Consider the following 22,093-nt stretch of genomic DNA (forward strand, 5'->3'; position numbering starts at 1 on the left):
CCCAGACCCTCTGTGCCCAAACCCTTCTTCCACAAACACCCTCTCCCAGGACCCTCTCCCCAAATCCCCCTCCCTGGACCCCTCTTCCAAGACCATCTCCCCAAACCCCCCTCCCCAGATGCTGCCCCAAGACCCCCCTTCTAAGACCCTCTCCCCAGACCCTCCCTCTCCCCACAACTCTTCCCCTCTCCTCAAACCCCCCTCCCCATACCCCTCTTCCAAGACCGTCTCCCCAGATTCCCCTCCCATAACCCTCTCCCAGGACCCTCTCCCCAGATCCCCCCACACCTCCTCTTCAACCCCCCTCCCCAAACCCCCCTCCCCAAACCCCCCTCCCAGACCCTCTGCCAACACCCCTCTCCCAAAACCCGCTCCCTCCCTCCCCCCCCACGTCTCGTCCCCCCGCCCGCCCACCAGGGGGCGCCGCAACCCTCCGCCCCCTCCGCCCCTCCCCGTCATCCCCCGCGCGTTCCCTTCCCGTGATGCCCCGCGCGGGTGAGGCGGGAAGGCGGGCGCCAAGATGGCGGCGGGGCTGGCGGAGCGGAGCTGCCTGGAGCTGAGCGCGGCGGCTCGGGGCCCGCCGCGACGTCCTCGGGAGGTGGTTTTTAGCCCACCGGGGACGGCTCCACTCCCCGCCGGCCGCTACGGGGACAGCGCGGGTGGTTTTTGTTACCAGGAGAGCGCGCAGCTCGCCGCCGCCGCCAGGAACCGCTTCGTGCGGTGGTGAGTGTGGGCCCGGGGCCTAGGGCCTGTCCCCGGGCCCGGTTGGTTCCTCCCGGTTCTCCCTCCGTCCTTACACCTTCCCCGGTCTCTCCCCTCAGGACCACATCGGGAGACACTGTGGAGCTGGTCGAGGAATCTCTGGACGTCAACCTGCTGAACAACACCGTTCGCCTCCGCATCCAGGGCTGCCCGTTTCTACCGGGCGGTGTGCACCTCTGTGAAGTGCAGAGCCACCTGGTCATCCTGCTGATAACCGGGCAGACGGTGCATCGCCTGCTCCTGCCTCATCCCGCCCGCATGTACCGCAGCGTGAGTATCGGGGTGGCCTGCGCCCTGCCTCTGCCAGCCGCCCGCCACGGTCCTGCCTGTCAGGAGCCCTCAGGAAAGCCACCAAGTGCATTGTAAAATAGCAAAGGCCTTGGCGTGCTTTTCTGCGTGGGCACAAAGTGCTGCTTCCCAGCTGTACTGCTTCTATCCAGGACAGGGTTAATTTTACCTGGGACAGACTTAATTTTCATCATAGTAGCTTGTGTTGTGCTGTTTTGGATTTGTGACCAAAACAGTGTTGATAACGTGCTAATAATTTAGCTTCTGCTGAGCGGTGTTTGTGCAGCCTCAAGGCTTTCTCTGTTTCTCACTCTGCTTGGCCTTCCCCGGCCCCACCAGGTGAATAGGTTTGGGGATGTGCGGTGGTTTGGTAGGGGGCACAACCAGGCAGATGTCCTGAACTAACCAGAGGGGTGTTCCTTGCCATGTAACATCATGCTTGGCAATAAGGGAAAAGAGGGGGTTTGGGGGCTTTAGCTATCTCTTGCTCAGGAGCTGGCTGGATGTCAGTCTATCTGGCCTTTGTGTCCCTTGTTTCGTTTTCTTCTCTTTTCTTGTCCTTCACTTATTAAGCAATTATTCTGTCTTTCCCCCAAGTTTTCTCGCTTCTATTCTTCCTTTCCTCTTCCCCTGCCTCATCTTGGGGGAGAACGTGTGCGTGGGTGTGTGCTGCTTCGCTGCCCAGTGGGATTAAGCCCCAACACTGCTCTGGCGCAGGGCTTCACGCAAACCCTTTCGTCCCCGTTGTTCCTGTGTCGTGTGAGCTGCTGATGGGTACGAAGCTCCGCTTTTCCTGAGCCCTTTGCAGTTGGGCTGGATTTTTTTTTTTTCCCCAGCAAGCAGATGGCATACTGGTTTTGGTTGGGAAGGAGTTGGTTTTCTTTGCAGCAGCTCGTGTGGTGCTGTGTGTGGATTCGTGACCAAAGCAGAGTTGGGAACGCGCCGCTGCTCGAGCTGTCGCTGAGCAGTGCCTGTGGAGCATGAGGGGCTTCCTGGTTTCTCCCCAAACAAGTTGGTGGTTCTGGGCAGGAGGCTGGGAAGGGACACAGGAGCTGGGACAGGTTGGGGACAGTCCCTGCGTGGTGACACCGTGTTCAGCGACACGGAGGGCAGGGGACTGGGGCAGGTGATGGTTGCTTGGGGGCTGGTGGGACATCGGGCTGCTTGGAGGAGGTGGTGAGGGATTGCCATGGCATCGTTTGGTTTTATTTTGTTCTTCCTCTTTCCTTCACTTATTAAACCATCTTTATCTTGACCCATGAATTTTTGCTGCTCTTATTCTCCCCAGCCTGGCTGGGGCACACAGCTGGGGGCAGCTACAGTCCACCACGACCGATCTTTTTTATAGCGCTGTGGTGGGGATTTGTTCCCTGCACTGGAACCCTCTGGCATTTCCAGAGGTGCAAAGCTGGAGCCTGCCAGGCCCTCCCGAGTTTTGTGGAAACCAGCCTCTGTGCTTTAGCTTCTTACTGTCCAAACTTTTCAAGTTAGATTTCTTCGTAGATGTTATAAGCTGTTAAGCTCCAAGTCCTCGGATTCTTGGCCAGATACAGCAGGTGTGTTCATCAGTGCAGGGTAGTTCTCTGTGTAGAAGTGGAAACCGCTGCGAAGAGTTGGGTAGGAAAAGCAAGCTGGGAATCTCTCACTTTTGTTTGGAACCAAATGTACTCAGACCGTGCTTGGGGGCGGCAGAGGCCGTAGGCATCAGACTTGCAGTGTTTTCGCCAAAGCTGAGGGGGTTTCAGGTTTGTGAATAAGGCACCAATTTCGATGAAAGTCGGTGACGTAACCTGAAATGAGGCTCGGAGGTGGCTTTGCCAGCAGCCCTGGAGCCTGGCCGTGTGACAATGTACCCTTTGGAAGTAGGGACTGAGCGCCTCAGAGGGAAGCCTGGCTGTGTTTGTAACTTGCCCACTGTACGCAGCAAGGTGTAAAATCATTTTATTTCATGTGGAAGATGGATCTTATGCAAAATTTGAATTTCATTTACCCCTTTGCTGTGACTTTTTCCTCTCATGTCTGCTTCTGGTGTGTCTTGTCATGTCCCTTTCACCTCCTGCTTTTAGAGTTCCAGACAGCTTTCCCAAGGGATGATGCTGTGCTGTTGCAGAGCTGCTCTTCATGGGACTCCTTATCAGCGTTTTGCTATGAGCTGTCTTAAAGCAGCTGATGGACTGCAGGACTCCTTTGGGGGTGTTACAGTATTTGAGGGAGAGAGCGAGCGAGTGTTCTAGAAAGTTACAGGTTTTTAAATCCCTTTCATATCTGCTCATAAAGAGCAGCGGTCTTGGGTTAACAGTAAGGGAAATGGGAGTGGTAGCGTTAAGAATTCTTACCAGAAAAATCCTTTTTATCGAGTAGCAGCGTCGCATTCCACAGGTGTCTGGTTGTTTTCTCTGTGCCGTGTGTACATGTGCTCAGGATTCGTACTCTGCTGTTTCCCTCCCCCAGGAGCTGATAACAGAGAGCCAAATGCAGTCCGTGTTTACAGATATTGGCAAAATCAACTTCAGAGATCCTTCAAATTACTACGTGATTCCCAGCGTGCCGGGCCTGGCGTCTAATTCTGTCGCCTCAGCGGCGTGGCTTAGCAGCGAGGGGGAGGCTCTCTTCGCTCTGCCCTCTGCTTCAGGAGGGATCTTCGTCCTTAAGCTGCCTCCTCACGATGTGCCCGGTAAGGAGCGGGGAACAGGCTGCCTCCTCACACCTGCCTCTGCAAAACACTGCGCAGTGTGGCATCTCCTCTCCTAGCTTTGGGCTTCGCTTGAGTTTGATTGTTGGCGTGTGTTGTACAAATTCACTCCGCACACGCACACAAAAACTCTCTTACATCACGCCTGCGAAGCCCCTGGCTGGTGGCAGCAAATATCTTGTTGACGAATACTCAATATATTTCTTAACATCACTTTTATTTTGAAAGGAACGGTTTCGGTTGTGGAATTGAAACAGAGCTCGGTGATGCAGCGTTTCCTTACCGGTTGGATGCCAACTGCCATCAGGTGAGCGTCTGGTGATGAATAAGTGGAACTAATTTAGTGTTTCTGATTCCCTCACCTAGAGTTTCTAGTCTGAAGTCAAAGGCAGGCGAGCCAGCATCTATAAATACTCTGCCAAAAAAGTTAACTGGGTCACAGGACCTATCGCAGTACGGAAGTTGGGACTTGAGCGCTGGATTAGTTCATCTTAATGGGCTCCTGCTGATTCTGTGTGTCTGTGTCTGCGAATATGTTACATCTAGTAATTGGCCTCCGAGGATTTGCCCAGGATATGGCTCGCAGCCAGCGCAGATTAAGGATTACAACAGTTGTATGTTCTTGCCCTTGTTCTGAAATGTCAAGCTTGTTCCTGACCGGCAGAGGTCACGTGTGGAGGACATGGACCCTCTGTGCAGGCCGGGCTCGGTGTTTGGTTGTAATCATTGCAGTATCTCAGAGCGCGCGACCAAATTCTAGGCCCTGTTACCTGGAAATGGGAGCGAGTTCCCTGATGCCCTGAATGACTTTGACCGTTAGCGGTGCATTGCCCGGGGCTGATCGGATCCTTGCTTCCCTCTGGATCCTTCGCCCGTGTTCTGCAAGCACTAGGCTGGGGCTGGGGAAGCCAGGGGTGCGCTTTGTCTCTGCCAAAGTGGGTGAAGAGCTGGGCGTTACTGGTGTGGTGGGCTCCTCTGCGCCTTGGGCGCTGACCCGCACGGTCCTGAAGCGCTTCTCTCTCCTGGTCTCTCACCACTGATTTATTTGTTTTTAAACACAGCGTGATAGAAACCCTGTGCTTTGGCTCTATGTGCTAGCCTTGATTTTCTTTTAAGGTGTTGAAATAAACTCTGTATTTTCAGAGGTGACTGTGGCCCATCGGACCTGCCTGTCAGCCTCTCGGTTCACTGCCTAGATCATGATGCCTTTCTCTTTGCTCTCTGCCAGGACCATAAGCTTCGGATGTGGTCCTATAAGGTGAGCAAGGGCTGTGCTTGGGGGAGTAGCATCGCTGCTCAGGTGATAGTCTGAGGATTAAGAAATGAAGGCTGAGTGGTTGGCATAGGCTTGATCTGCCGTTAAATTGTCACTGAGTCAACTTCTATGCTCTGGGATTCGGGGCAATTTGTGAAAGTTGTTGTGGCGTGTGTTTGTAGTTACGTTCGGAAAGCGGGTGGTGGGTCTTCTCCGCGGCAAAGCCTCGTGCGTAGGGTAAGAGGCTGTATTAGGTTATTTACCAACATGCTGGAGCGATTAGGAAGGCGGGCAGGAGCGCTTCAAGGGCCGAGGAGGCACACCAAATGGATTCTCTGCTGCTTTAGCAGTAATAAGAGCGTCTTTGTAACATCACTCCTTGTCAAAAAAGAAGTTAATAAAGGCCTCTGCTCGCTGTGTGCCACTTGCTCCAAATATCAGTGCCAAAGCTAACCAAGCAGCACCGCTTTCACGGCTCATCTGCACTGGAATGCGTGCGTGCATTACGGGAGGGAGGGGAAGCTTTATCGTGCGTGCCTGGGCTCTGAAAGCCCGTGTGCTCAGCGGGAGAGGGCACAGGTGGGACAGGGAAAGCTAAACTGCGGTTCAGGTGTGCGTACGGATGCTTTACTTGTATCCTTTAGAGGAAGATCTGGGCAGACTTTGGCCAGAAGGGAAAGGATGAGGGAGAAGGGCAGTTTCTCAGTCCTGAGTCTTTCCTATATTCCCTGGTGCCTTTGTTTTGTGTAGGATCAAATGTGCCTGATGGTTGCTGATCTGCTGGAGTTCATGCCGGTCAGCAGGGACCTGCGGCTTGCAGCTGGGACTGGGCACCGACTGCGACTGGCCTTCTCCCAGTCCCTGGGGCTTTACCTCGGCGTGTACATGCACGCACCCAAGCGAGGGCAGGTATGGAGCGACGGGGCTTCCTCGCTGTGAATGCGCCTTTCTTGGGCTGCGTGAAAAATCTGGCGTTCCTCCTTAGATTAGGGCCTGTAAACCAAGAATTAGGGAAAAGTTCCACATCTGATCCTCTGGAAAGAGCAGTACTTTCTGAATAAATAAACATTTTTATTCTCAAAGTGCTGCAAGATACACGTGCTCTTGCCTTGGGAGTGGAACTCCCTGTGTGACTCAGCCGAGCTGTGAGTGCTAGTTCACTTGTTTGCCTCCTGTTCCGGTAGGATCCTGAAAGCATGTATGTGCCGTGGGAAAAGGAAAGGTCCGAAAGGAGCTAAAAGCATGGAAATACTGATGATATCTTTATGTTGGGCTCCTGGGAGCGTGCGGACGCATCGCTGTGTGTTGCCAAACTTTGGCTTCTGTAGAACTTCTGCATCTTGCAGTGAATAATAAATTCAGCAGGACAGGAATGACGGCACAGAGTAGTCTCATCTGTTGGAGAGCTTACCCTTTCTGCTCCCCAGGGGATTCACATGCAGAGTAGAAGCGCGTATCGTGACTTCTGCTGTCCCGCTAGTGCTCTGCTTTGGTAAGAACACGCAGAGCTTAGTTTGGAGCAAGTGACCTGAGGATTCAAGGCTTTTCCACCTTAGTCTCCTTACTTGCCCGCATCGTGTTGACGCTACCAGTGCCCAGCAGTGTCGTTTTTATCATTTTCCTGGTTTAGTCTTCCAAAGGGCAACTAGAAATCCTTCAGGTTCAGGCAGAGACGAGTGTCCTCGCTGGGAAGGCTGAAGTCAGCAATGTCAGTACATGGCACAGAGGGCCAGCTCGGCAGGGTCCTTGGCTGGTGACACGTGGCGTGCTCAGCTCAGCCCCCCTGCCGTCCGCCCTTGGAGAGATGAGCTTCCCCGTGCCGTGCTGGTTATCAGCTTAGCCATCCGTTAGCCAAATGACTTATGGGATGTGTTTGTAGTTCTGTGTCTTCCAGCTGGTGAGCACCGAGAGCAACCGCTACAGCCTTGACCACATATCCTCCCTGTTCTCCTCGCAGGTGAGTGCTGGCGCCTGGCTGCCCCAGAAGGTGCTGGGACAAGAGGGAGTGTTGCTTCCTGAGGGATCAGAGGCCTAGACTTGGGGATTTAGCTGTCAACAAAGAATTCTTTCCAAAACATGGTTAAATGATACAAGGGAATGTTTTGCTGTTGTTAACTACGCAAGTCTCTCTGCTGTACTTGAATTTGTGATAAGAAGGTAAATATGTGCTCGCTCTCCTAGGAGACTCTCGTTGACTTTGCCTTAACCTCGGCTGAGATCTGGGCACTGTGGCACAACGAAGAGAATCAAACCGTTGTGAAATACATCAACTTTGAGCAGTGAGTTTCTGCGTGCAGTCGCTAGTGTTGGTAGCCTTGCAGGGGTAACTGTGGGAGCAGCTCCCAGATGCTGCTCGTTAAAAGCACCAGTCGAGCTCCTCGACATTTTTCCTGTCCTGCTGTGACTGCAGTGTGTGGAGATGCAGCGGTACCCAGTCCTTCCTATTGCAGTGTTTGTGTCACGTGCACAACGTGTCTTCCTGCAGTGGCAATTACACGGGGTTGGTTTTTTTTTTGTTGTGCTTTATAATAAAGCTACAGCTCAGCTGCAGGAATGTGAAAAATGTAAAAAGCCGGGTGGCAGGCTTGCTGGGAGTGGAGTCTGCTGTGAGCGTGTCGGAGGGAGGAGACCAGTGATGTGGAAGCATCAGCTCTACACTTACAAAGCTGAGAGGGCAGGCGTGGTGCAGACCAGGGAGTTAAATTCTGGGTGAAAAAATGTGGTGAGTGTGCAGGTTTAGGCAGAAGAATCTGGTGGTCAGTCTGAGAGTTGCTTGGTGAGCGCATGTGGTAGGGAGAACGTGGATGTAAATGAAGGAATCCAACCTGTTCTGTTAGCTCAGGGCTGGGGATGCTGCCTTGGAGCTCTCCTGTCGCTTGTCGCTAGTTAAAGCTCCTCTGTTACCAGATCCAGGGGGCCGTCGTTGCTGTAAAGTCTGTGATCACTGGTGAAAGTGGCAGGTTTGCTTCAGGTAGCTGCTCCCAGGCGTGCTCTGCTGGACCATTGCAATGCAAAACTGATTCTGGTTTTATTTTTCTTCCAGAAATGTGGCGGGCCAGTGGAACCAGGTCTTTGTGCAGCCACTGCCTGAAGAGGAAGTGATGGTTCGACACAATCAGGACCCCAGGGTGAGCCGACTATAAAACAGCAATGAGAAGTAATGAAGCTTCTCTGCCCTGGAGGAGAACATTTAGACAGTTCAAGTGTACAAATTGTATTGATACAGTCTTAAAATTACTCCAAATTAAAGGGGACAAGCCTCAGCCTCTATTACCACAGCATTAAAGTGCTAATCATGGTTATGAAACCAGAAGTTGAGGGATGAGGAGAATTTCAAGTCAGTCAAGACAGAGCCTTGAGACAAGATATGTGAATAAACAAGGTCTGGATCGTGCAGGAAGCAGCGTTGATCACAGAACTGCAAAGGGGTTGGAAGGGGAGAGGTTGGAGCGGGGTGTGGGTGTGAACTGAAGCTGGAAGGTAATACAGATCCAGGGGGTGAGCTTGAGAATGGGAGGAAGGTCTGGAAGCAGAATCTGAGATGCTCTCCTCCTGACACACATTTCCTTAAGTTGCTGTCTTATTCTCTCTGCAGGAAACCTACCTGGAGTATCTCTTCATGCCTGGCCAGTTCACAAATGCAGCTATCCAGAAGGCTTTGCAGGTTAGTGAGAGGGCATTTGGTGCTCTCCCTGTTCATCTTCTCTTTCCTGGCCATTTAGATGTGAGGCAACAGGGCTCCTCGGAGCTCTTGGCGGGCATCAGTTTGCATTTGATCGTTTGTAGACCTGTCTGTCGTCACTGAAGCGAGTTAGCGGCTGTTGTGCCATACTTCAGCCAGTGTGCGCTGACGGTGGGAGGCAGAATGTGGTTTCCAGAAGATGTCTTGCCTTAGGACAGCAGGTTGCTGAGCTTGCTTTTCATTGCCTGCTGCTTTAGTCAGGTGAACAGACTCTCAGCGCACTGTAGTGCTGTTTCTCAGAATATGTCTGCTCAGTCCTGGCTCCTCTAGGACTGTTAAGAGTAAGGCAACGCACGGTGCCTTCTCAGGAAAAATGGAAAAGCCAAACTTCTACTCAAAACTGACCGTTTGGATTCTTTGTGACCTTATGGAGGCCTATAGCAAGGTACAGGAGAGCGCTGCTGTGACGGTGTGCAGCACTGCTTTCCTTACATCCCAGTGCACTCCCTGCCAGGAGGCTTCCTCTATTTCCCCAGGAAGAGTGAAGCTGCCTGTACGTCTACGTACCCCACATTTAGCAACCAGCCATATTTTTTTTAATACTTCCATCCCCAAAGCTCTGGCTGATGCTCTCATGTTTCCTTTTTGTCACTCAGTGCTGCCTGAACCTCAGCGAGACGGCTCTCTTGCTTTACAGTAAAAGTTTAACTTGCTGCTTTTCAGATCTTTTCTCAAGGAACTGAGACACACATGGATCTGACATGGGATGAGTTAAAAAAAGAGGTTACCTTAGCTGTGGAAAGCGAGGTGAGATCATTTCCCCCCCCCCCCCCCCATGATATTTTCTTATTACATCTGTTGCGTGTAGTGTTGTGATGGTTGGGCGAAGATAAATGAGGTGCAAAGTGACCCCAGGCTTTGTTTTGTCCTTTGCCTCTCCAAAGGTGTTATGTGACTTTTTTTAAAAAAAAGTACAGATCTTCATCCTTCCTGCCTGGCTTTTCCTTTCCCTCTTCTATTTTGGGGTCCTTTCTTCTTTCTCAGTTTTCTGCTGTCTTTGCTCCCTGGGTGCCCTTTGCATGGAGTGTGCTTTGCTGGTCGCGCTCCGCCTGCTGCCCGTTCTCAGCTCCCCGCTTGTGGGTGCTGGCCGCCACCACGCAGAGCTGTTGCTTGTAATTTTGGACACCAGATAATCTGCTTAGGGCGACCTGTCCTTTTTGGGTCTGAATTTCCCCCATTTTATCCTCTTTCCTCTGGATTTTCCTCTGATATACCTGATTCTCTAAGCCAGCAGTCCTTCCACCTGCAGTTCATCCTTGAGGCTGCTTAGACCGTTGCCAGAATGTTCACAAGAAGAGGCGGGTTTGCATCCTCCATAGCAATCTTCATGCGTGATGGTTTTAGAGAGATCTGCAGTGCTGCCCTTTTTCTTGATATCACTGGTGCTTCTTTAAGGTTATATAGAAATGGTTCCCTGGGCTTTGTCCCCTTTGCTGTTTCCTGTGTGATTCACAGAATCATGGAATGGTAGGGTTTGGAAGGGACCTCTAGAGATCATCTTATCCAACCCCTCTGCTTGATTCACCGTTGTAGGAAAAAAACTTATATTTTAGTGGTAAGATGGTGGGGAGGAGATCTATAACTGGTGTTTTATTAACCGTAACCATGTCAAGGTACTGGTCATGGCAGACGAGACAGCAGTCTGAACGCTACAGTTTCTCCCTCTGGTTCGCTGCCTGTATTAATCTAAAATCTTGTTTTGGTCCTGCTAGTTCCAGGGCAGCGTGACAGAATACGAATGCTCGCCGGAGGAGTTTTGGCAGCTGCAGGTGGAGTTCTGGTCCAAGTTCTATGCCTGCTGCCTTCAGTACCAGGAAGCGCTCTCACGGCCCCTGGCCCTGCACCTGAATCCCTACACCAGCATGGTGTGCCTCCTGAAGAAGGTGAGGCTGAGTGGCGGTGGCTCTTTGACTGCTGCGGCCAAACTGAAGCAGTGATCTCCAGGGAGGAGAGGAGGAGTTCTGACTGAGGTGTGCATTTGGGGAGCTCAAAGAAGGGCTTTCTCCTCACCTTTCTAGGGCTCCCTGTCTTTCCTCGTGCCCTGCCCCTTGGTGGACCATCTCTATCTCCTCTCTAACGAGCACCTCCTGACTGAGGACGACGCGGCCATCTTTGACGGTAAGTGAGGAGACATGGAGCTTTTTCATTGTTGCAGGCTGAAACGCTGCATGTCAGGGAAGCCTGAGGCAGAGGGGAGTGGGGGTTTCTACAGAGGTCTCCTGAAGTGCCCCTGACTCCGTAGTTGTCTATGTGGAGATAGTTTTCTTATTTTGCCGTTTGTAGGGAGTTTTATTTTGTGAAACATGCCGTCGTGCTCACACCAGGAGTCAGAAAATTGTGTCAAGGCTGCAAATCTGCCGTGACTCATTTCAGATAACTTCAAAAGGAAGAATCTTAGATTTCAGGCTGTGTGTTGCTCAGTGGCAAGGACCCACAGTGGTGGATCCTTTGACCTTGGAGCTTTATAACCTGTGTAGGCTGCGATTAACTGGTGCCCTCTTCATGCCTGCCCTCTGTGGGGCAGGTCAGCCAGGCTGGAGCTCCACAGCGTGCTGGCAGGTCCCCAGCCCTGGTGGGGAGAGCGGGATGCAGCAGCTTGTGTTTCTCATCATGAGGGTGAACCCCACAGCGTGAAACCTGCTTAATGTTATCTCAGCTGGGTGCTTGCTCGGCTTTGCCATCCCCAGCCAGAGCCATAAGACCTACTCTGCCTCTCTCTTTCTTAAAATTCCCCAATCTCTGTCTTGCTGATGGAGTAAACTCCTTTCAAAGGTTACAGACAACAAGGAGACTTGTGATCCTCTGAGCACCCTGGTGTGCTGGGCTCAACTGCCCAGTTTGGCAAACTTAGTTTTTACTGCAATGTTTTTGGGTAAATATTTTCACGTAAGCTGTGGAGCGGGACTGTGCCGTTTCTTGTCTCCAGGAAGTAAATGCCGGAGTGTGCAAAACCTGTCATTAATATTGTCACCACAGTGCCCTCTATGCTTTGTTGGCCGTGGAATGACGTTTCACGAGAAAAAGGCAACGGAAAATGTTACCTAAGCTCTACTTTCATGCTCGAGTGATTTTTATATTTTTATAAAGAAGAATCCTCATCCATTTGGTTGAGCTATTTCTGGATCCGAGGGAAGGAAAGCAGCAGGCCTGGGCTGGGTTTGGGAGGCTAGCAGTTCCTGCCCTGTTTCAAACTTCTCGCAGAAGGTGACTTAATTTTAAAACCGCATATGTAAAGGGTTGCATTGCAAAGGAGTGATTTAAACCCTTGGTACTGAATTTTCAGATGACTTCTGAGAACGTGAAAATCCTCTCTCAGCTGGGAGAGGTGGTGCTGCAAATGGACAGCCGCTGTAAGGAGAGTGTGTTAGCTTAGCTCTGCCAACCCATCTGAGCCATTTGCTCTGGGGTTTTTTTGCTCTTACGCTGCACTAATTATTTCCTTTCAACCTGTGACTGGAGAAAATCCCTTGGAGGGAGTTGAATCGTTTTATTGTTGCATCAGTATTTTTTCACTCTGCAAATAATGAAGCCCAAATCTTTCCCTTGTCAACTCCTAAGTTTTAATTCAGCCGCATAATTAACAGGGAAGGGTCAGTTTGACGTGCGGGACTGAGACCAACCTGCTGCTAGTAGTTTGCTGATATGCGCTGAACTAACTGGTTTTGAATGGTCCTCCCACCTTCGCTTTGAAATCTCTTTTAAATATACAGTTAGATTCTTTCATTACAGATTTGGAGATGTCTCGTGATGTTGTCTGTCTTGTCCAGTGCCTTCGACTGATCGGAGAATCAATTTCCATGGAAATGGCATTCATAATGGAAATGGCTTGCTCCCGCCTCCAGCCTCCAGAAAAGGCTGCAGAGCAGATCCTGGAGGACTTGATAGCTAATGACACGTAAGGAGATGTTTGTGGAGAAGCTCCCCTGCAGAGAGGCCCGGATGGCTGAGCAGGGATTGCCTGGAGCCATCCTCAATTGGCATCAAAGCGCATTTGAGATGCACGGGCTATCCCTGTGCTGCAGGAGACTTCTCCAGGTCCCCTCAGAGATGGGGAGCGTGGGTATTGGTGATGTTAGCAGGGTCTTCCATCCAGAACCTGCCCTTGCTGTTGCTTGGGGCCCTTCTGAAAAGACACTTTGGGGATTCTCAGGTGAGATGGAGTGGAAGAGGGCCAGGTTCCTGTTTAGGTGATCATTGCAGTGCGGAAAGCGAGTGCCTGCAGTTGTTAGGTAGAGGTGAGAGCCTTGGTCAAGCCATGTGGTTACTGTGCTCCCCGCCTGAAATCATTCCCCGTGGAATGCCAGCTATCCAACTGTTATTTCCTGGTAGCCTGGGGGAGTGGAATAAATAGACTGGTTCCTGCAGGCGCTGTAATAAAATTCCTAGCCAGAAGAGGATTCCCTTCAAGAATGTCCAGGCTGATCAGATACACTTCCTTCCAGGGAGGATCAGTAAGGGAGGAGAGGGAGCCCTCTTGAGTTTAAACCTCATGTTGCTGATTACTATCTTTTTCACTTTGCAGGGAAAATGTCATGGAAGATATCCACAGCAAACTGCAGGAGATCAGAAACCCCATCCACGCCATTGGAGCGCTCATCCGAGAAATGGACTATGAGACAGACGCTGACATGGAAAGAGGTGAAAGCTCTACAGCAGCACGTTCGGGCTGGGAAAGCGGCGGCTCAGCCAGTGTTCTGGTTGGTCTAGTTCCTCCCCTGATGGAGGTGATTTTTATCTTTCAGCTCATCATCTAAATATGCGCATGAACCTCACCCAGCTGTACGGCAGTGGTACCGCTGTCAACGTGGTTTGCTGGGGGGTATGTAAGATTGCCACGATCCGTTTCCTGATCTGTCGGGACCTGTTGATCCTCCAACAGCTGTTGCTGCGGCTCGGAGATCCTGTGAGTACAGCCCTCAAAGCTACTGCTATGGTCTTTGAACTTTTGGGTCTAGGGTTCTGCTGGTGCCAGACTGTGAGCTCTGTCTCTTCCCACAAAACACTGGAGGCTGTTTGAACTAGCCCAAGGCTTGGGCAAGCCCTGTTCTCTCCTCCAGCTGCTTTTGTCGTCCTAAGCAAATCAGCGGCGTGCTGCGCTCACGCCCTAACTCCCTCTTTCCATGCTGAGCATACAGGAAGCAGGAAGCAAAACCCTCTTTGCGGGAGGAGGGCATCATTTCCAGCCTCCCGTCTGAAAATAAGCGCTGCCTGAGCACGTACCATTCTCCCATCTATTCCCCATCCCCCCCACACCACCGCTCAGCCCAGCACGCACACGGTTGCAGCCTCGTTCTCTGGCAACGCAGCACCTTTGCGTCACGGCAGTAGTGTTTATCCAGGGGCTGCGGTTTCAGCCTCTGCGAGGCTGCTCCAGCCAGCTCAAACAGCTGCTGTGACGGCAGCTGTGTTTGTGGTCATGGGGTGGGCTGGCTGGGTCCGTCCCGTTGGCTGTGTGGCTGCGTGAGGGATGGTGCTGGTGGTTTGGGTGGATGCAGGGATGCGGAAGAAGTCCTCAGACAAGGGGAGCGTTGTTTAAACTGTTATTATTTACTAGGAAATGTTACTGCAGTAGTTCCTTGGTTGAAAAGAAATCCCCTTCTTCCTGGATAAGGTTGCCCTGGGAGCATTTAAAGCACGTTGCAAGGTGCCCTTCTGGAGCCAGGCTCTCACAAGGCATGTGACCTGCTGCTTGTTTGATGAGGAACTGCTGCTCTGCCACCTTAACGTGCTTGTGTCCTTCACAAACGTGAATTGCTTTTCCCCCTGTGTCACCTGGCCGTGCCGCTCTTGCCTGCAGTGCGCAGGGGCGCAGTGCCTGGGCAGCAGGGCTGGGCCCTGAGATGGTCTCTGCAGCAAAGCTGCGATTTCACTCCCAGTGAGAGCACAAAGCAACTCTTTGCTGGTGTTCCTGGTGTCAGCAGGTGCTGGTGTTTGTAGGCTAGAGAAGCAGTCGGTGTGCACTTTGTTTTGCTTGTTAAACTGGGCCACCAGAGTAGTTAACTCACCCTCGGCCTAAGATGACACTGTAATTTATAACAATGTAATTATAAAGCTACTAGAGAGTGTCCAGAGGAGACCACGGAGTTGGGGAAGGGTTTAGAGGGGAAACGTACAAGGAGCGGCTGGAGTCCCTGGGGTTGTTCAGCTGGAGCAGAGGAGGCCGAGGGCAGCCCCATGGCGCTCTGCAGCTCCCTCCCGAGGGCAGGAGGAGGGGCAGGGCTGGTCTCTGCTCTCTGGTGACCAAGGCCAGGCCCCGAGGGAATGGCAGGGAGATGTGCCAGGGGAGGGTTAGGCTGGGCATTAGGGAAAGGCTCTTCCCCCCGAGGGTGGTGGAGCCCTGGCACAGGCTCCCCAGGGAGGCATCACGGCACCAGCCTGGCGATGTTCCAGAAGCACTTGGCCAAGGCCCTCAGAGCCAGGGTGTGAATTTGGGGTGTCCTGTGCAGGGACAGGAGCTGGGCTCGATGGTCCTTGTGCGTCCCTCCCAGCTCAGGACATCCTATGATTCTGTGATTTGTGACCCAGGTTATTCTGGGACGTGCAAGAGTCCTGCTGGTCTCCTGGTGGGGTCGAGTTAACTGCTGGGCTATGGGCAGCCTCGGTGTTTGCAGGAGGGACGAGCTGGGCCTGATACAAACCTCACTGATTGCCCATGTCCTGCCGTTGCTCTCTGGGCTTGGCCTCTCGGTGTGCCAACCTCTGTGGTTTGCTTGCAGATGGTTTTGGGAGGGGGACAGCTGTTCCAGTCTCAGCAGGACCTGCTGCACCGCACCTCACCCCTGCTGCTGTCCTACTACCTGATTAGGTGGGCAAGCCAGTGCCTGGCGTCAGATGTCCCAGTCGACACGCTGTAAGTCTCTACCCATTCTGTCTTTGAATGATTGTAGATTCTTGCTAAATGCACCTGAAATGACCTTCCTGATGTGAAAAGTTAGCGGTTGCTGTGAGAGTATCACTCCAGGAGTAAGATTGTGCTGGGGAGGGTTTTTTTCCTTCCATGTTTTGAGCTGACTCTTTGCCCTGTGCTAATTCTGCCATGTGAGGTCTCGCTGTTCTGGGCTCTGTTGCCTTTTTCAGCAGTAGGAGTCATCTGAGTTGAACAACGAGCATAATTAAAGCAGGAGGTGTTTTGTAGTCTCTTCACTGATGACTTTTTCTTCTCTAGGGAATCTAATCTGCAGCATCTCTCTGTGTTGGAGTTAGCAGACACCACTGCTCTAACGCCCCATAGGCTAGGTAAGGTGTCCGCAGTTCATCAGCTCTCAGTTTCTGTTATTTATACCTCTTGCTCTCTGCGTCTGCCACCCAGGGGAAATGCTTCATGCAGTGACCTAATGGAGTACGTGGTTGAATGACCCTGCTTTATGTGGAGATGTTTATCATGCTGTCCGCAAAAAGACAACAACAAAAACGAAGTATCTTGTAGCGTTGGACTCGGACCAGAGACGTGGATCCTGTTCTCAGCCTGAGGAGGGTGGGAAGGCCTCGCTCAGTTGTTAGTTCTGGCCCCAGCAGCATCAGCCAAGCTCACCTCTTTCTCCTGTACGTTACAGTGGCTGTAGTGGGTCAGACCAGGTCTGTCCTGCTCTCCAGCCTTTATGCCATGGTGACCAGGAGCAGCAGCTCGGGGAAGCAAAAGAATGTAGAAATTCTTCCCCAAAACGTGCTTGTCCTTTCAACATGTTGCAATTCAGACGTGAGTGTTGCTCACAGCCAATACTTCAAGGGAGAAATTGCAGCTGATAATTAGTTCACATTTTAAGTCTTCGTACAAAGACGTATGCTTTGGGTTACTGTCTTGGGGGAGAAATCGTAATAGGGGAGAATATAAGGCAGCTTAATTAGGAGGATGCGTACCTTGAAGTGGTTACAGAGGGAGGTGGTGAGCAGGGTAGGGGAGAAAACGCACAGGTAAGAGCCTGCTGTAACTAGTCTGCGTGGCACTTGGAGGCTGAGACGCTTCAGAGGGAGCTGAGAAAATCAGTGGCAAACAGGCAGCAGTGCCACCTATGAAGGGCTGTGAGCTGGGGGAGAATTTCCTCTGCTTGCTGATGAGCCTGGGGTGTCTGTGCTCTTTTGTAAGCAGGCTGCGATCTTCAGAGTCCAAACTCTCCCTGAATGAGAGTCTCGGTTCAGGAGGCAGTTGCCTTGGTGTAAATGTCAGTGCATGAAAGCGAAATTGAAAACATCCTTTGTGTAGTGCCAGTGTCGTGGGTTATTTCTTGGCCCGCTCATGAGGAAAGTCCTGTTTGGCCACTGAGCTTCAGGAAAAATATGTGAAACGTAGGGAAGATAGGAGGTGGCAGCTTGGGGAGAGGCGTTGAGAACAGTTAGCTGATGGGAGATTGGACTGCTTAGGGTGCTGGAATGAGGAGGGAGGCATTTAAACAGAGCCAGATAGCCAAATCAGCACTCCCTCAGCCCTGCCCGGCAAAGCGGTCGTGCTGGAAAGCTGCAGCTGGGTTGCGAATAGCGCAACTGGAGAGAGAGCGAGCACAGGCCGCCTTTTATTTTTTTCATGTTATAATTGAGTTGTGGTTAATAAACATTGCAGTATGTGGCTCTTTGATCTCCTGCTACTCCCTCTGACTTAACCAGACAGCAAGAGAAATCCAAAACCAACAAGTTTGAGTATTGAACGTGCTTATTGTTTTGCTCTGACTTAATCTGTGATGTTCGGGCTGATGAGCACAGCACAGTGCAGAAAGCCCGGGATGTCTGCTGCCGGCCCTCTCCTCAGTGATTCTTTAACTTGTATTTTTAGTATCCGGCCCTCAAACAATTGTGGAGCTGTTCTTTCAGGAAGTGGCCAGAAAGCACATCATATCTCGACTCTTCTTGCAACCAAACACCTCTTTGGCAGAAACAAGTTTGAACTGGCCCCATCTCATTACCGCAATAGTGGCTGAATTTCTGCCCCTCCTGTATCCTTGGCTGTAAACCCGCTGCGAGGTGCTCGCTCTCGGCAGGCTGTAACCAGGGGGAGCGTCCGTACGGCGTGGCAGTACCTGAGCTGTTGCACGAGACTGCGTGGAGGCTGCGTATCGCGTCCCAGTCCCGAGGCTGGGAGCGGCGGTGGGTCTGTGGTTGGAGCGTGGGCGCTAGCAGATGGGTTAGGGCGGTGGGCTGCGGAGTGCTCAGGGGCCTTAAGTTGGCTGTCTCTGCCGCCGAGCCTTGTGCGGTTCCAAAATCAATGTTTTCCACACCCAAATTTTGAGGCAAGTCTTCCTGAGCAAGTGATTGCTGTTAGCGTTAATGGGATCTTTGGGTATTCTAAGATTTTACAGAATCCATCCCATTTAGGTGCACAATAAAGGATTTGAATTTTTGACTTTAAGCCCCTGAGCTCTAGCAACTTGACTTGGCGAGGTGCGATGCTGGGAGATTTGGAAGGGTAACAACATTTGGGCAGTTGTGGATTAGATGTACTAATGGTTTTGTTCTAATATGGATAAATCTTATTACAGAATAATAACTTGTATAAAGAGCAGCTTAATCTTCTCTCCTTTCCCTCCACAAACTGAGTGTGAGAGGCATGCTGACTTTCAGACTAGTTCTCCGAGCTCTCCAGACTGGATTGTCCTCTGTTCCTTAACCTCTCCTCAGATGGCCCAGCAATCCCGGCTTCCTCTTCCCCGAGTGCCTGGTGGGGAGCTGTCAGTACACCCAGCTGCAGGTGAGTGCTTTGTGCCAGCTCTCTCGCAGGAGCTGAAAGGGGAAGAGCAGGAGTTGAGCGCAATAGTCTCTTTCCACGCGTGGGTTTCTTTCAGTAGCAGCTCTGCGCTTTGGCCGGTGCAGAGGTGTAACGCAATGTGAGCTCTGTGCGTGGCCATCTTACCTCTGCTTAGCAAAAGCTACCCAAAACATCGTCCTTCTGGAGTTTGTTCTGCTTTCCCCTAGTTGCTGCTCTCTGAGCTCAGACCTGAGCTGATCTTCCCAAGCGCTCTGCTCCCATGTCTCCCTTTTGGAGACAATGGGCTGGAAGTTTGTCCTGCAGATGAAATGGAGTGAAGGGAACAATTCTTTTGGAGAATTGTTAGAAATCTCTCGTGTAACTATGGCAGTGCCAGCACAGGGAATGTACTGTAAGGTAGCAAATATCTTCCACCTTCCTCATGCGTCCCTCATTCCCTGTAGCCTCAGCGAACAGAAGGGCTTTTTGCTAAATATATCATACCTAGAAAATGCCGCAGAGAATCTGTTGGGGAATGATTCAAGATGGTAGCCTTTTCATTTCCTTTTATCTGTTTTCAAGAAAATCCAGGCATAAGTGCTCAGGATGATTATATACCCTTTTCGTGGAGGAGTTCAGTCTCCCAGGGCCTGTCTGTCTGACAGCATGAAACTGTGCGCAGAGCTTGTTTAAATATCACAGCAAGCCCGTAACCTAATAGTTCATTAGCTGCTGATGCACCCGTAGCTTCCTCTGCGGTACCATTGCAAACAGACTGCCCAGGGTTTCAGAAGGCTGTCTTCAGTCCAGCAGCACAAGTACTGTTTCAGGAGGGCTCAACTATTTCTTAAACGTTCTTCCTAGTGAAAACCGATATAAGAAACATCCATCACCTTCCCTCCCCCAGCTGCGTTCCCAACATCTTGGTAGCAGGGCAGGTGAACTACTTTTTTTGTGTGTCTCCAGAGAGCGCTGGATTTCAGACCACTGTTTCTTCACCGTCTCTTCCCGTGCTCTTCGGGAGCTTGGTAGTTGTAGCTGCGTGTGCTCTAGTTCTGAACGGCACGATTTCTGCTCTGCAGAGCCACGTGACACGTTTCATTCCCTGACTGATGGCAGTCCTTGAGGCATGAAAGGCTGGGCAGGCTGTAATTAATGAGATGTTTTTCCTGTGCTTAGCAGAACCTTTTATTCTCACAGTCCCTTACACCTGGGGGCTGAATCGCTTTCTTTTTTGTTCATGTCGCTGCTGAGAAGAATGTCAAATCTGCAGAGCTTTTGAGCCAGGAAATGCCAGGGCTGTTTGGGCAGCATCGTTCTGCCTCCTGGCATATGTGTGCTCTCGTGGTGCGAGCACGCTTTGAATTTCCTTGCATTGCTTTCGCCTCACTTGTGTCCCGCCTCGAGGAGACACAAGAGACTTTTATCTCCGCAGGAGCGGGCTCTTCCTCCTCCCCGCTACCTTCTGTTACGCTTACTGATCCCAGTCGGTCACGTAAACTTGGATTAAGTGCATTGACCTCGGGGAGCTAACACCAGATTTGTTGTGAGCGTGAGCACGGTGACCCAAATAGAGATGGAGATACAGGAAGCACCCTGCAAGTAACAGGCGGGCACAGAAAAGGTCTAATGACCAAAGCAGTGGCCTGGGACGAGGGCCAAACCTCTCCTTGTTGCTTATTCTGTATGACAAGCTGTTGAGCAAGCCTGGGCTGGGGTTTATCTGTAGTAGCTGGCTAATCTAAGCGGTGTATCCAGGCTCAGAGGATGCGTTGCCCCATGGCTTTTAGTGGACCCGTGGCTGGGTTAGGTGAGGCATATGTGCTGGTGGTTTATGTACATGCAAAGATGCTGGTGAAACCTTGGCTTTACCTCCAGATCCTGGCTTCTCCTCCTTTCCTGCTGAGTCCCAGAGCCCTGCTAGTGGGACATCTCTGCTTCTCCAAGTACAATGACCATACGCCACCCTCCCAGGCAGGAGGGATGCCAGCTTTTGAGTTTGCATCATGCCTCATAGCTGCTTCTTGATAGGTGATGACACTTCGCAGCCCTTATATTATCCTGGCAGAGCAGGCGCAGGGCCAGGTTGAGTCGTATCGCCCTGGCCGGCATCTGTGTTGTGGCTTTATTTGCTGTGTGTCCGTGGCACTGTCAGTGCTCCACCCCGTGCCTGTCAGTTTGTTGCTGCAATCCATGGTCTTCCTTGGCTGCTCTCCCTCTCGTGCCCTGCTGCACAGATACTGCTCTTCTAATGCCTGCTCTGCCCGTTCTCCCGCTGCCCTCACACACGCGTGCTCCTGTTCAGGCTCTCTGCACTCCAGGGTGATGTTTCCTCTTCAGTTCCCAACAGCAGCTTTGCAGTGGTTGTAGAGAGCCTCGTGTCTGATTTTGGGGATGTTGGGTGCTGTTTCTGAGGCGCTTTGTACAGACACCGGAGTTATTCAAAGCAGGTTGTTTCCCGGGACCTTGTGGGGAATGTCTCCCCATCTGTGCACCAAAGGGGGCTTTGGGGCTGGGAAGACCAGCCTTTGAGCTGGAAGAGTGGGATTTGTGTGACCACTGCAGCTAAAGCAGCCACCAAAAATAGCGCTTGGGTGTTAAAGACCTAACCCTTCCTCTGGTACTAGGTGCCTGCAGGTCACAAGCGAGTGCTGACCTGAATCAAAACTCCCGTTCCTCCTCTCCTGCAGGAATACATTCGCCTGCTGCAGCCGTGGTGCCACGTGAACATGGGCTCCTGCTGCTTCATGATGGGCAGGTGCTACCTTGTCATGGGCGAGGGGCACAAGGTAAGGCCCTTGTCTTCTTCTGGCACTGCCTCCCTTTGGGGTCTGGGACCTTTTTCCTTGGGAGGGAGGAGGTTCGCGGGTAGGACCAGCCTTGTTTCTGCTGAGCAAGTCAGGAAACGTCCATCTCGAGCTCTGCCTCCTTCGGGCAAAGAACGGGGTTGGAGGAGGGTGGTGGGATCTGCTCTTGGGGAAGTTCTCGTTAGCTTGGGGCCAGCAGGTCTCGTACACTGGAGCTGGAACAGGTGGCACCGTCCTCCCACCAGAACAGTGGGCTCGGTCAGTCCCCCGAGGGGTGCACGCAAGGTGCTTTCTGGTCTCCTCCTAGGCTTTGGATTGTTTCTGCCAAGCTGCGTCAGAGGTGGGAAGAGAAGAGTTCTTGGACAGGCTGATCCAACCTGAGGAGGGTGAGATGGTCTCCACTCCACGCCTGCAGTATTACAACAAGGTACAGCTGAGCCAGCCAAGCGTATGCGGTTCTGACCAAGGAAATTGGCACCAAGTTGTTCCACACAGGCGCTGCTTGGAGAGAATTCCTGCTCAGTCCCTGGCTTTTGGGGAAGTGACTTGACATTCAGAAAACATACGTTTTTGGGGAGGTGAAACCTCAGTGCAGTCTGTCTGTTTTCTTTGAGGAGTGGTGACGAGGTGACTGCAGTGTGAAAGCTAGGTACTTTCCACCTATTAGTTCCTAAATAGTAGAGGACTTTGTTATCCAGCAGAAAAAGGGAAGCTGCTGGAGGCAGAAGCCAGGCATGTTCAGGCTAGATGCAAGATGCTGCTTAAGGGGAAGGTTTATTAAGCTTTGAGGCAGATTAAAGTTAATGCCTTTTAAATTGAGATAGCATCTTTCTTCTTGCATAATACCATAGTTCAGACAGGCTGCAAGCTTGGA

General features: G+C 51.8%; 1 protein-coding gene across 1 annotated transcript in view; it reads left to right on the forward strand.

Moving 5' to 3' along the window:
* The first annotated feature begins 491 nt into the window (after positions 1–491).
* Positions 492–22,093, forward strand: part of NUP160 (nucleoporin 160) — a 29,083-nt gene continuing 7,481 nt past the window's right edge. Inside the window, exons 1-22 of the mRNA XM_064452987.1 lie at positions 492–723; positions 822–1,032; positions 3,502–3,724; positions 3,971–4,049; positions 4,886–5,000; positions 5,748–5,906; positions 6,877–6,954; positions 7,179–7,276; positions 8,041–8,125; positions 8,593–8,661; positions 9,403–9,486; positions 10,452–10,622; positions 10,758–10,857; positions 12,469–12,634; positions 13,262–13,377; positions 13,482–13,642; positions 15,456–15,589; positions 15,905–15,975; positions 17,504–17,663; positions 18,346–18,415; positions 21,103–21,201; positions 21,527–21,646. Of these exons, the coding sequence (XP_064309057.1) occupies positions 521–723; positions 822–1,032; positions 3,502–3,724; positions 3,971–4,049; positions 4,886–5,000; positions 5,748–5,906; positions 6,877–6,954; positions 7,179–7,276; positions 8,041–8,125; positions 8,593–8,661; positions 9,403–9,486; positions 10,452–10,622; positions 10,758–10,857; positions 12,469–12,634; positions 13,262–13,377; positions 13,482–13,642; positions 15,456–15,589; positions 15,905–15,975; positions 17,504–17,663; positions 18,346–18,415; positions 21,103–21,201; positions 21,527–21,646 (2,772 nt within the window). The 5' untranslated portion in view covers positions 492–520. The remainder of the gene's footprint in view (positions 724–821; positions 1,033–3,501; positions 3,725–3,970; positions 4,050–4,885; positions 5,001–5,747; positions 5,907–6,876; positions 6,955–7,178; positions 7,277–8,040; positions 8,126–8,592; positions 8,662–9,402; positions 9,487–10,451; positions 10,623–10,757; positions 10,858–12,468; positions 12,635–13,261; positions 13,378–13,481; positions 13,643–15,455; positions 15,590–15,904; positions 15,976–17,503; positions 17,664–18,345; positions 18,416–21,102; positions 21,202–21,526; positions 21,647–22,093) is intronic.

Source organism: Phalacrocorax carbo, chromosome 5, assembly GCF_963921805.1.
Source record: "Phalacrocorax carbo chromosome 5, bPhaCar2.1, whole genome shotgun sequence".
NCBI classification, from domain to species: domain Eukaryota; kingdom Metazoa; phylum Chordata; class Aves; order Suliformes; family Phalacrocoracidae; genus Phalacrocorax; species Phalacrocorax carbo.